Source organism: Fundulus heteroclitus, chromosome 19 (assembly GCF_011125445.2).
Source record: "Fundulus heteroclitus isolate FHET01 chromosome 19, MU-UCD_Fhet_4.1, whole genome shotgun sequence".
In the NCBI taxonomy this organism is placed as follows: Eukaryota; Metazoa; Chordata; class Actinopteri; order Cyprinodontiformes; family Fundulidae; genus Fundulus; species Fundulus heteroclitus.
Window position 1 is genome coordinate 10554666 of NC_046379.1, and position 12257 is coordinate 10566922.

The 12257-nt window shown below is 44.4% G+C and overlaps 1 protein-coding gene across 2 annotated transcripts; it reads right to left on the reverse strand.

Moving 5' to 3' along the window:
• Window positions 1-11799, reverse strand: rps6kl1 (ribosomal protein S6 kinase-like 1). 2 transcript variants are annotated; one of them, XM_012851634.3, is made up of 12 exons: window positions 11627-11799; window positions 9384-9503; window positions 9051-9225; window positions 8668-8792; window positions 8114-8206; window positions 5585-5632; window positions 3899-4031; window positions 2380-3786; window positions 1011-1100; window positions 804-886; window positions 631-726; window positions 1-154 (listed from the first exon to the last, which is right to left on the reverse strand). In XM_012851634.3, exons 3-12 carry the CDS (start codon window positions 9184-9186, stop codon window positions 44-46), a joined length of 2322 nt encoding a protein of 773 aa, XP_012707088.2. In that variant the 5' UTR covers window positions 9187-9225; window positions 9384-9503; window positions 11627-11799; the 3' UTR covers window positions 1-43. The 2 variants fall into 2 exon arrangements, with proteins under 2 accessions (XP_012707088.2, XP_012707096.2); XM_012851642.3 differs by having other exon boundaries at window positions 11623-11799.
• Window positions 11800-12257: the final 458 nt, after the last annotated feature.

Here is a 12257-nt window from a genome sequence, read left to right on the forward strand (position 1 = left end):
TTTTTTTTAAGTCCAGTGTGGGACAGAACTGATAGGAGGTCTGCTAGCAGGACAGAGCCTTCCAGGAGACGCTGCTGAAGAAGGGGTGACATTTGATGTCGCTGACTCCTCCGCCTCCAGAACCCAAGCGATAACCAGCATCAAACTGAAGCAACTGTGGAGAAAAAAAGATTCAGGGTTTCAACAAGCTGTAAGATTTAGTACCAGGGTTTTTAAGTATTTATATGCCTTAAACTCTGAGCTAGTTGGTTCAAGAGAAGATAGATGAAGCTGATTGGGCGATCTTAGAGGAAAACCTGTTAGAATTTGCACTGTACTTTAGACTGGGGAGGATCTTCACCTTCCAGCAGGGTCACTACTCTAAACATGGAGCTACAATGATTTAGTTTAGATGAAAGTGCATTTGTCTGTAAGAATGGCCTAGTCAAAGTCCAATTGAGAATCTGACACAAGACTTGAGAATTACTAAAAAGAAGAAGCAAACATTTAAGTTTTAAAACGTGCAAAGCTGAGATGCATTTCTTTTGTGTTAAAGTCCAGATGAAATATTTCTAAATTGTTCTGTTTGTCGGGGGGTAAAGTGACAAAAAAACGAAAAGGGTCAAAAGGTATGAATACTTTTACTCTAACCTCAGTGAGCAGGGAAGCAGCTGCAGCACTTAGGTGGTCGGGGATGAGCAGCTGGGTGTGGGAATGGATTCCTGCAGGATGGAGCTGCCAAAGGGGCTGGAGGAGCAGGAAAGAGCTTTAGATTTATCACAGCATGCAGAACTTCAGGACATTTATCACAGCTTTTATCTCACCATTCCTGTTAGAAGTTCAAAGAGCAAAGCCCCGAGACTCCACCAATCACAAGCTTCCGTAATCCTCGACACACCTCCGATTTCTGAGAACACACAACCAGCTTTGCTTTGGATTTGTTCATGCTCAGAAGTCCCTTCCTGGTGCAGTACCACCTACTTGCTGCCACTAGGTGGCAGGTAACACAAAGGAGACTTTAGGTTTTTTACCTGGAGCACAGTACATCTGTTCCATGGCTTTGGAGCTAATCTCTGACTGAACCTCACTCCACTGGCTGAAAAACGTCAAACACACCTTTCCTGTGAAGACACGTCACTGAGTCAAACTTCGAATTGTCACTGTATCTTGTACACACTTGCAGTGGACGTTAAAGTTTATGAACCTTTGTTAAAACGTAAACATGGAGACCAAGAGAAATCCTTTTTCAGAAGTCTTTCCACCTTTATTGTGTCCTAGAACTTTGACAATTTAACTGAAAAACCAAGACGTGGAAACCCCTCCAAGATTGATCAAAAGATTAAAGGAAAGCGGATCTGGGAGGCCCAGCAGCAGCTTTACAGGAGCTGCAGGGGTTTTTGGCAAGCAATGGCGGTAGAGCTCAGGGGAAGACAGCCTCCCTGCTTCTTGATCTGTCTGGACAAAAAGCCTTTAAGTTGGGCAAAAACTGATTAAAAGTTGCTAAGAAGGAGGAACGTTTTGGGCATAATCCCAACAGGTATGTCTGGTGCAAAAACAACAACAACACTGTACATTAGTGCTGGCCGAGTGGTTAGAGCAGCGCGCTTGCGCTCTGAGAAGGATGCAAGTACGCGGTTCGATCCCATCTGCCTGCACTGTGGGTCCCTGAGCAAGACCCTCAACCCCCAACTGCTTCCCGGGTGCCCTACAGTGGCAGCCCACTGCTCCCCAATGGGGATGGGTTAAATGCAGAGAATTAAAAGGGAGTGGTGCCCTAGTGGTTAGAGCACAGAGCTTCAGTCCCAGAGGTTCTGAGTTCAACTCCCACAAGCTGCCATTCTGGGTCCCTGAGCAAGACCCTTAACCCCCAATTGCTCCCCAGGTGCCGCACAGTGGCAGCCCACTGCTCCCCAAGGGGATGGGTTAAGATGCAGAAGTGGATTTCTCCATTGTGAGATCAATAAAGTTCTATTATTATTACATTACTACCACTGTGAAGCATGGTAGTGGCAGCATCATGCTATGGAGCTGAAGGGGATTCGTTAAAGTGGAGGAGATAATAAAGAGTCCCAAATGTTAGCAGAAACTTTCAGGCCTCGGCTTAAAGTCAGGTAAAGAAAAGCGTCACCAGAAAAAGATGAAAGTTTAGCGACGGCCCGGGCAGAACTCAGACCTGAGTCTGATTGAATATCTGTGGCTGGATCTAAAGAAAGCCTTAGTGTTTCCCCCCCCCCCGCTAAAAGATTTAACTTTTAAAGTTTTTCAACTAAGTCTGCACGGATCAAAGGTCACCTTAAAGTCTGAAAATGTTCTGAAATGATTTATCTCGGTCTCAGTTTTTTTTTTCTTGTCTCATCACCTTGTTACACCTGGCAGTCTATGAGGACTTGCTGGACTCACCGTTGCTGGTGAGCAGAATGTTCCTCGGGTTGAGATCCCGACACAAGATGCCTTGCTCATGCAGGCTCTCCAGAGCCAACAGAATCTGCGCACCCCACACACGCACCTCCGCTTCTGGAAGCCCCCAGCAGCCCTGCGGGGCCTTGTCGGCAGAGCCGCCGGAGGTCATGGCAGGAACGCGCGGCAGGTGGCACCAGCCGTCCACCTCGATGATCTGGTCCTGTCCCCGCCTCTCCGGCCCCTCCTCGTTCTTCCTGTCGCCGTGGGACGCGGCTCCAAGCGGGTCGGGAGAGAACCAGCCTACATATGATCCCCCTTTCGAAGCCTTCCCTCCAGGACTCCGCGCCTCACAGGCCACCTCCACGGCCTGTTTTTCGCCTTTCGCACAGCGTTCTCTGTGATGGCACGCCTCTGACAGCGTCCCCGGTGTCTTCGCGCCTCCGTGGAAAAGGGAAGCAGGAAAATCCCGGGAACTTTCCGAGACGACGTTTGTGTCCGTGTGGTCAGAAAACACTGCTCTGTCTGTGCTCCTGATGACTATCATCCCGTTTCTCTCTTCTACAACGGGGCTGCTTTCCTCTCTCGGCGCCGCGGGTATCTCTTCAGAACTTCCGCCGAGGAAGGATCCCTGGTGAGAGCCATTGGTATCCCACGATGCCCTGCCACGGATCTGGGTTTGGCAATGGAGAGGGAGATGAAGAATGGCAGGGGAGGAGCTCAAAGCGTCGTCTTGACTTTGAGGGGGTTCTGCGCTTTTCAATGAGGTCTGACTCGTTTGAGGTGTTGCTCTTTGCAAATTATTGCCAGTCACTGCATAGGGGTTTGTCTTAACGTAGCTGTGCGTAGGGTCTGCGGCTTCCCAGGCCGCCTCGAAGTCCGTGCTGCACTCTATCAGTCCCGTCCCGGCTTTCTTCTTGTTGAGTTCGGACATGACGTCGAGGGCTTGGCTGACGCGGGTGCAAGAGAGAGGAAGAGCTGGCTTTTCCTGAGCTTTGCTGGAATGCAAACACAAACTAGGGGCTGGTGGGTGGATCTGGGTGCCGACCTGCGTCCTGGTCAGGCCGGAGAGCAGAGTCATCTGATCCAGTTTGGTGTAGAACGATGCGGCCGACCGCGTGTTCTGGAGGCAACCGGTCTCCTCGATGTAGGAGTGCGTCCCCCAGCTCTCCAGTCGCTGCTGAGTCTCATCCCACGAGTTTGGGAAGTCTGCCTCCGGGCTCTCGTCGGTCAGCCTGTGTGGAGTCGCTGCGGGGCTCCTGCTGCCGTGCTGGTACTCTGTGCTGATCGCAGGTGAAGTGTGGCTGGTCCTCAGCGTGACGTTTTGCTGGCCATGGCTGAAGCGTGGGCCTGGGTGTTCCCCGGCCTTCTCATTTCTGAGTTTCTGCAACTTGGAGAAAAGCCGTCTACCTAGAGAAACACAAGAGCACTCTCGTGGTTCTTGAGGCTTCGTTTAAGAAGTACGGGGCCTGTCCACAGCTTCATAATTAGTACGTACGGTGACCAGATGCAACCACATTACCTTTGACGTGCTCCAGATGAAGGTACACGGCATCCTCGCTGACATAATATCGCAGCAGTTTCACCATGTAGGGCACACCTTGAGGAATAATGGTTGTTTGGTCTCTGCTCTCCCAGCTCGATTTGACGAGGCTCTGCAAAAGCACAACATGTCAGGATTTATTTAGAGACACTAGTGTGCACTTTAATGTTTCACACTGCAAAAACCGACTAAACTAAACTAAAAATAAGTTAAAAATTTCTTGAAATTAGTGTTTTTGTACTTTATTCGAGTAGGTAAATAAGATAATCTGCCAATGGAATAAGATTTTTGCACTTAAAACAGGAAGAACTCATCTCCATCAACTTATTTCAAGTGCATTATATCTAATTATCTTATTTTAGGGGTAAAATTACTCTTTCCATTGGCAGATAATCTTATTTACCTGCTCAAATCAAGGACAAATACACTAATTTCAAGAAGGTTTTACATATTTTTAGTTTGTTTTTGCAGTGTAAGGAATAACACTGTTGTATTTTGCCTGGATCATCGCTTATGACGGTATTAATGCCACTTTTTCACATTGTGTCTGATTACAGATACAGAGGTCAGTGTATTTTATTAGCATTGTGTTTGATAGACTAACACAAAGTAGAGAGTAGTTAGTAAGTGGAAGGAGAATGAGACTTTGTTGTACATGGATTTTAAACATTTTGCCACAGATTAGAGACTGGACTTAGTTCCTGGCTTTAACTGGGTCAGCCTAACGCATGAATGTGCTTTAATTCAAACTCTTTCATTGTAATCTGACTCTATGTTTCAGGTTGTTGTTGGTGCAAGGTGAGCCTCAGTTTCTATTTTTTTAACAGGATTCCCCTCTGTTCATGTGTACCCATGAACTCGGACCGGTGTCACCGCCCATGCTGTGGAGGATCCTCCCCACAGCATGATGCTGCCACCACCATGTCTGAAAGTGGTGACAGTGTGTTTAGGGGGATGCACAGTCTTAGTTTCAGCCTCACATAATGTTATTTTTATATTGGCCAAAACGTTTAACTTTGATCGCATCAAACCAGACGACCTTCCACATGTTTGCTGTGTGCCATATGCTTTACCTTGCTTTAACTTCACTTCTGACTCGTCTTTTGAGTCCTCATGATGGTGTTAGGATCTATTATTATTGTTCTCTAACAAACCTTCCAGGCCTTCACAGAACAGTTGTAGTTACACAGAGATTAAATCACACACAGCAATCTCCTGGGTTTCTTAGATAGGAAACTTTTTGAACAATCTGTCTGGATGATTTGATTGAACCTGACTTTGTAAAGTGCCTTGAGATTGAACTGAATTGAAATAAAATTGGACAGTATTTGGTAACTGTGACTACTGAAGGCAGTAGGTTGTGCTAAAGGGGGTTCGATACAGATGCTTAACCACTCTTTTCAGGTTTTTAATTGTAAAGAAAATGGTCAAAACTATGTATCATTATCATTCCCCTCCCAATCATGCATTACTTTGTTGATTGGTGGTAAAGGAGAAAGGATGGAGATAGCTTCGATCAACTGCCTCGTCACAGATTACAAGAACTAGGTCGCTGCTAGATGAGAATCTCACTTCATCTCCAACAATCAGGGGAAAGATGCTTACAAATGTATGTAGCGTTTATGTAGAGGATGTGATCATTTATCTGCTTTTAAGCATGCTTACCTTTACAACAAACGTCTCTTTGTTGACCATGCTTTGGACAATCAGGACCTTAGGAACAAAACAAAATACAATATACTCATGCTAACACAGGGGCAGGTTAATTATTACATTATGTAGTTCTCTATGAAAGAATTTCATGGTTAAGTGCAGTGGATCATTTACAGAAAAACGCTTCATTATAGAGCTACAGCACTCCTTCAATTAGAGTTATTGGCTGGCCCCTGTGGTAAAGGTGTGACGTTTTATCTGGTAGGTAAAAAAAATCTCATGTTAACATATTTGTATCACCATGAATACTGCTTCATTTGTTGGTGCTTTGAACAATTTCTACAAAAAAAAAAGCAGATGTTAGGTGTTTTGATTCACCCTTTCAGACTTCCTGTTTCCCTGGTGTATCAGTATGAGGTGACACAGTAACCAGTGCCTCTCTGCCATGCTTAAAAATGGGAAAGACAAGAGAACTTGCAATTTAAGTTAGGCAGATGTTATAATACCCACTCATCAAAACCTCCATTTGAATTTATTCCTTTGTGTTTAGTTTCTTAGTTTATTCTTGTGCTCTGTCCTTTTGTGCTGTTTAATGCATTTCTCTTGGATCTCTGTTAGTCTTTCCCATGTTTAGTGTCTTCTTCTTTAGTCTCCCTCCCTCAGCTTCCCTGCTTTCATCCTGCCACAGCTCTTCCACATTTCCTATGATTAGCTTATTTGGTTCCTTTGTCATTTTCCAAAGCTAGCTTAACATGCAAAGCTTGCTACTAAGCCACAACAGTATTTAAACCGTTTAAAATAACAGAACCTTGACAAACAAGGCTGGGGGAGGATCTGAGTTTGTCTTGCCACCATGCACCGTGAGCGGGGCGGTAAGGGTGGTAAATTAGATTTCCAAAATTCTCTAAGAACTGTGGCAAATAGGGACACTTTATGGTGAGTCTCCACAAAGATCATTGATGCCGTCTCCATGCCAACTGGTTGTTTAAGAGCGATGCTAGAATAAAACCTTTTTATTTTACCCATGACTACAAATGTAAACATGTGGTGTTTTCTATACACTACCTATACTTTATCTGGAAGCATGTGCCCCTGGTTACATGAGACCAGGGTTAACCTTTTCATTTAAAACCACTTTAGGTTAATCAAAGGATGAATGTGTGGAAATGATCCTCATCGTCACTGATGCTGGAGGACCTTTGATGCTGTTTGCTATTCCAAAGGCTCTGAGTACCTTGTTACAGACAATGGCATCAAGGATTCTCTGAAATGCCACACAGTTTTAGACAAAAAAAGCATTTTCACGGGTTAGTGTTCCAAAACATCCAGTTAAATCAGCAGACACATTAGACTCAACACACTATCACACTTTTTCCATTGTTATCTCAGTCCCCAAACCATAATCCCAATAGAAAACCTGTGGGTGAGCAAGAAAGACGAGAGCGCAAGAGTGGAGACAGGAATCTGGAAGATCTTGAGAGGTTGTGCAAAAAGGAACAGTCAAAAGTTCCACCTCCAGTATTGAGAAATATCTAAGGAGACTCAGTGTTATCTTATTTACAGAATGTGGTTGTGCAAAGTATTAAAGTGGCCTAGTCACGTACTATGAATTTATCATTGTAAGTCTTTTATGACTTTTCTATGCCAGTTGCTCACTCTGGTTGCATACAAAAGTTTTCCCATTGAATTATTGTACCCTGTTGACTTATCATATCTTATTTCTGTGTTTTATGGAGTAACATTGCCGCAAGAGTTAGGGAGATCCTGTAACTGGGGGGTTGCTGGTTCTATCCCCTGCTCCGACTGTCTCAGTCGTTGTGACCTTGGGCAAGACATTTCACCCGCCTTCACCTGCCTGCTGGCGGTGGTCAGAGGGCCCGTTGGCGCTGTTGTATGGCAGCCTCGCCTCTGTCAGTCTGCCCCAGGGCAGCTGTGGCGACTAACATAGCTCACCACCGTCATGGTGTGAATGGGTGAATGACCGACTCTAGTGTAAAGCACTTTGGGGTTGTTGGACACAAGTACATACCATTTTTACACTTTGTTTTTGCTCAGTTTGTTATTAAACAAAGTGCTACAAGACCACATGACTGTAGGTATAATATTGTGCATGTGTACAATAAGTTGAACTGCGAGGCATTACAGGACAGTTTACTTTATCTTACAGTGGCTGTGTCAATTATCAGACATTGAATTCTGATTGTTCTGCTGTACTGCTGGTAGATGGTACAAAAATGTTTATGTCTACTGATTGCCCCCAGTACAAAGGCTCAAAAAGGTCTTAGTAAACAATTTCAGGACAAATGCTTGGCATATGTTGCTTTATTTGAAGGTGAAATATGGTTTTCTTTTTATGGTTAAAATACGTAACTTGGCCCCTTTAATAGAAGGAGTGTCAATAGTGGGGTTCCAGTAAGTCATCATTTAAAGTGGGATTTACACATCTTTACGTTGGGTGTCAATAAGCATGGGGGAATGCTTTTTTTTTTTTTTTTTAAAGTTGTCTCATTTTATGGTTTGAAGTGAGAGAACATCACCTACCTTATCACTGACTCCCACCACTTTACACATTTCCAGATCCTCCACTGGTGAACTCAGGTGTCGGATCGGGCGAAATCTCAGACTGCTGTAGCCCTGGTAATCAAACCCACAGATAACACAGCAAGTGTATAAATAGTGGAAATGCTTAATGGCAAGCAAAAGTCTTGTGATTAAAGTGTGTTATGTTACTTTCCTTTAGAGTCATTTTCTTTACCTTTGCACTTTGACTTACTCTGTAAATGAATGTGGCTATATAAAAAAAATCTAGCCTTTCCTCTTGAACCTTTATTTTATGTATTTTTGAACAAAGTATTGCTCAAATCATCAAAATGTGTCCACAGTTTTAGGTATCTCACCTCAAGCTTAATCTGTTAAGGTAAAAGGCTTTCAATATTTCATATTCAGATGTGATGCATGCAACTTTTAAAACATTACAATAAGAAGCACAAGTTGAATTTTTTATTTTTTTTTCAGAATTTATCAACATTACGAGACACTCTGAGGTGCAACAGGTGTCTTCTATGTTGATAAGCAACACAAGGTGATTGTCTTACCCCTAAATGAGAGCCTCCTTTCCCCAGGTTATCCTGGAGATGGGTTATAAAGATTTCTTCGGCTCGTTTCAGATACTGGGTTGTCTTCCTCTTCACAGCTTCTCTCCTATCTTTGTTTGGATCCACTATATAAAAAAAAGCAAAAATCTTTATGGTACCAATGAAAAAAAAAGTCCTCTAGCTCTGTGGATCCTACATCTCACACAGCTGGTTGTTGACACTATGTTGAGAAGAAAAAAAAAAGCCGCCTCATCAGCGAATGAATCTCTGCTTAACGTTTGCCTTCTGACTTCCTGCTCTTATTCCTGTCACCATCACATGCCTGTCTTGTGCAAACCGGATTATTCATAATCCCGGTTGAATGATTCACACGGCCTACTCACGCTGGACTCCGTTCAGCAGTAAGTCCACCCCGTTCTTGTAGTAACTGAAGGCCGCCTCGTAGTCTTCGTTGACCTCGCTGTCCAGAGCCATTCGGATCTGCTTGGCGGCCTCCACCAGGTAGTCTCGCTTCGCCATCTCTGAGATTTTTCTGCGTCTCTCAAGGTCCAGATGGGCCTGTTCACAGCACATACAGCCAGATTGTTGGTGTGGACACATTGCAGAGACATGTTGCTGAACTGAACCCCAAACAGAAAGTGACTGTGAAGTAACTGCAATCAGAATAGAGGTGTTCTGCTCTGGAAAAGGATTCATTCACTTTAACTTGGTCTCACCTTTGCTCCTGTTTCTTCTTATCAGCAGTAGGACACATCTCTGTCTGTTGTCAACGTGCTCAGTGCGAGTCTGCACCCAGACACGTCGGGGCTCAGGTCCTTGCGGCAGGGCATGATCATCTGAATCAGTGGAAAGAAAAGAGTTAACCTTTCAAGCAGAACAGGAAGTGAAAATAGGTTTGTGTCTTCTATTTTGGATAAAGAGAAAGAAAGAGAAGTGCTAAAGACCACAGAGCGCCGGTGGATGGGTGAGACCCAGCACGGTGAAATTGTTTATCTTGTGCATTTATCTAACAGTATGCAGCAAAAACAGGCCATTGTATGGCAGATTATAGCAACACAAATCTCTAGTCACACTCATAAACTCAGAATTGAAAATAGTTTATGCATGTGACCTCTTACATACAATGCCTTGCAAAAGTGTCAACACACTTTAAATTACTCAGCGTTGTTTTTGGAGGGTTTTATGTGACCGAGTGAAAGCAGTGATGTGATGTTGAAGATAAAAAAAAAAAAATCCAAAAAGTATGGTTTGCATTTTTTATTCAGATTTCCCCCGTGCTCCCCCACTCACCCTTCCCCACTCCAGAGACCACTAAAAATAATCAAGAGCAGCTAATTGTAGCATGTGTGTAATTTAATCCCAATATAAATCCATCTGTTCTGGGAAGGCCTCAGAGGTTTGTGAGAGAACATCAGTGAACAAACAGGTCAGGAAGACCAAGGAACACCGCATACATGTAAAAAGAACATAGATGGGAAGAGGTTTAAGAGAGATTATGAAACAAAAACCCATGATCTGAATCCATCATCTAGGGGTTAGGGACAGAGTGTATGGCACAACTGGAACCTTATCAAGACATGTCCGTCCACCCAAAGTGACAAGCCAAGCCTGGACAACATTGATCAGAGAAGGAAACAGGAATGGTAACTCTGGAGGAGCTGCAAAGATTCACAGCTCTGAAGGAAGAATCTTTTGCGGGCTCATGTATCAGTCTTGCAGTCCACGAATCTCCATTGTCTGTAGAAAGTATGCAATGAAAAAATACAATTTAAAGTTTGCCACAAGCCATGCAGGGGGTCAGATGACAACCAAACAGACCTTTCTGGCCAGCATGCTAATTCAAATGTATGGCATAAGGCCAATACATGTCAAATTGAACATGTCATAATATAAATGATAAACCTCAGTGGTTGCAGCAGCATGCTGTGGGGAAGATGGTCAGAGTTGAGGATAGGATGGAGCTAAATACGGGGCAATCCTGGAAAAAAAAACATGTTTGAGGGTGCAAAAGTCTAAAGATTAGAGGAGAGAGAGTCACCTTCCAGCAGAAAAGAAACACCAAAGATACGTCCAAAGATACCGTGGAATGGTTTAGATCCAAGCATATTCGTGTATTAGAATGTGTTAATAAGACCCAGACCTAAATCAAGGTGAAAATCCGTGGCAAGAAAAGTGATGTTTACAGATGCTCCTTACCCAACCTTATTAAACTTTATAAAGAAGGAATGCCAAAGTGTTTAGCCTTTAAACATGCAAAGCTCCAATTTGATGGACTGGCAACCTTTCCAGGGGTAATAACCCACTGCTCACCCAATGACCCCTGGAGATAGACACAAGCTCCCCCGCGTCCTTGCATACATAAGATGGTATAGACAATGGACAGATACATGTGCAAAACTGACAGATAAATAGCCCAAAAGAGTTTGGGCTGAAACCTTTACAAAAGCTTCTTCCACATAGTATTTACTCAGGGTGGGGGCTGAAAACATTTGAGCTCCGCACATTTTAGATTTTTATTCATAGAACATGAAAAGCATCCACCTCACAAACGGGCACGACTTTGTTTTTGGTCTGTCACCTAAAAGCCGAGAAAATCTAGTTGTAGGCGTGACAAAAATGTCACAAAGTGACAGGATTACTTTCGCAGGGCACTCTAAGTGGCATTGTAGGCTACAACAAAAACAAAAGTGCACAAAACGACAGCCTTCGCCCAACATCTTAATCACAACTGAACCGCTGATATCTCAAACACAGACATCAGTCTCGTAGACGTCGGAGCCGCACATTTTAGGCAATGTAAGGAAACACTAAAAGCCATCTTAAGTGTCCTCCATCATTATCCATCATCCCTTCAACGTGGACTTTCCCAGCCAGTGAGCTAGCAATCTATCATCGTTGATAAATAACTGGAACGACAGAAAACAGGACTGCATGCAGAAATAAGACACACTGTACCTACTGTAGAGCAAGCATGGCCTGGATACGGCAACCCAACAGCATCAGCAGCATCAGTACCAGCAGCGGCCCAGACCATCAGCGGAAGGGACACACTCATCCTACTGAGCAGGCGAGGAGGCGGGAGCTCAGCCCGAGGCTGCTGATTGGCCGAGCATGATGTCATTTAAGGGTACCATTTCACACAAGGCACTCGCTTCCCCCCACTCCTCATCGTAGATGCTGGAAGATTTAAAGAGACAGCGCCGTTCTGAGCGTACAGACTGAAGAGGCTGTTTCAGCACTGATTAATTTCAACAATGGAGCTCAGTGTTCACCAGACTAATCCCACAGCTAAAGTGATATAATAGCCACCATGCTCGGCTATTATCTGCTGTGGACTTTAAAAGGTGAGCTTTACTTCCCCCCCAAATTAAATCTTAGCATCAGTGCTCAGTACCAGATGGAGCCAGGCTCCAACTCCAGCACAAAGACGAGTCCCCCCCCCCCCCCCCCCCCCCCCCCCCCCCCCCCCCCCCCCTAGGGGAGGGCAGGTTTACAGAAGGGGGTCAGGAACACCCAGCATTACTCTGAAACCTGATCCTGCAACCTCATCCCAAAAATTACAAGGAGAGAGAGAGAGAGAGCTGCTCAAT

Coding starts and splice junctions, on each gene's coding strand:
- rps6kl1 (XM_012851634.3), bottom strand. CDS start 9,186: ATGGCGAAGCGAGACTACCTGGTGGAGGCCGCCAAGCAGATCCGAATG. Junction 8,793..9,050: donor ACTGCTGAACGGAGTCCAGC/GTGAGTAGGCCG, acceptor TTTTTTATATAG/TGGATCCAAACAAAGATAGG. Junction 1,101..2,379: donor CATTCTGCTCACCAGCAACG/GTGAGTCCAGCA, acceptor GTGTCTTCACAG/GAAAGGTGTGTTTGACGTTT.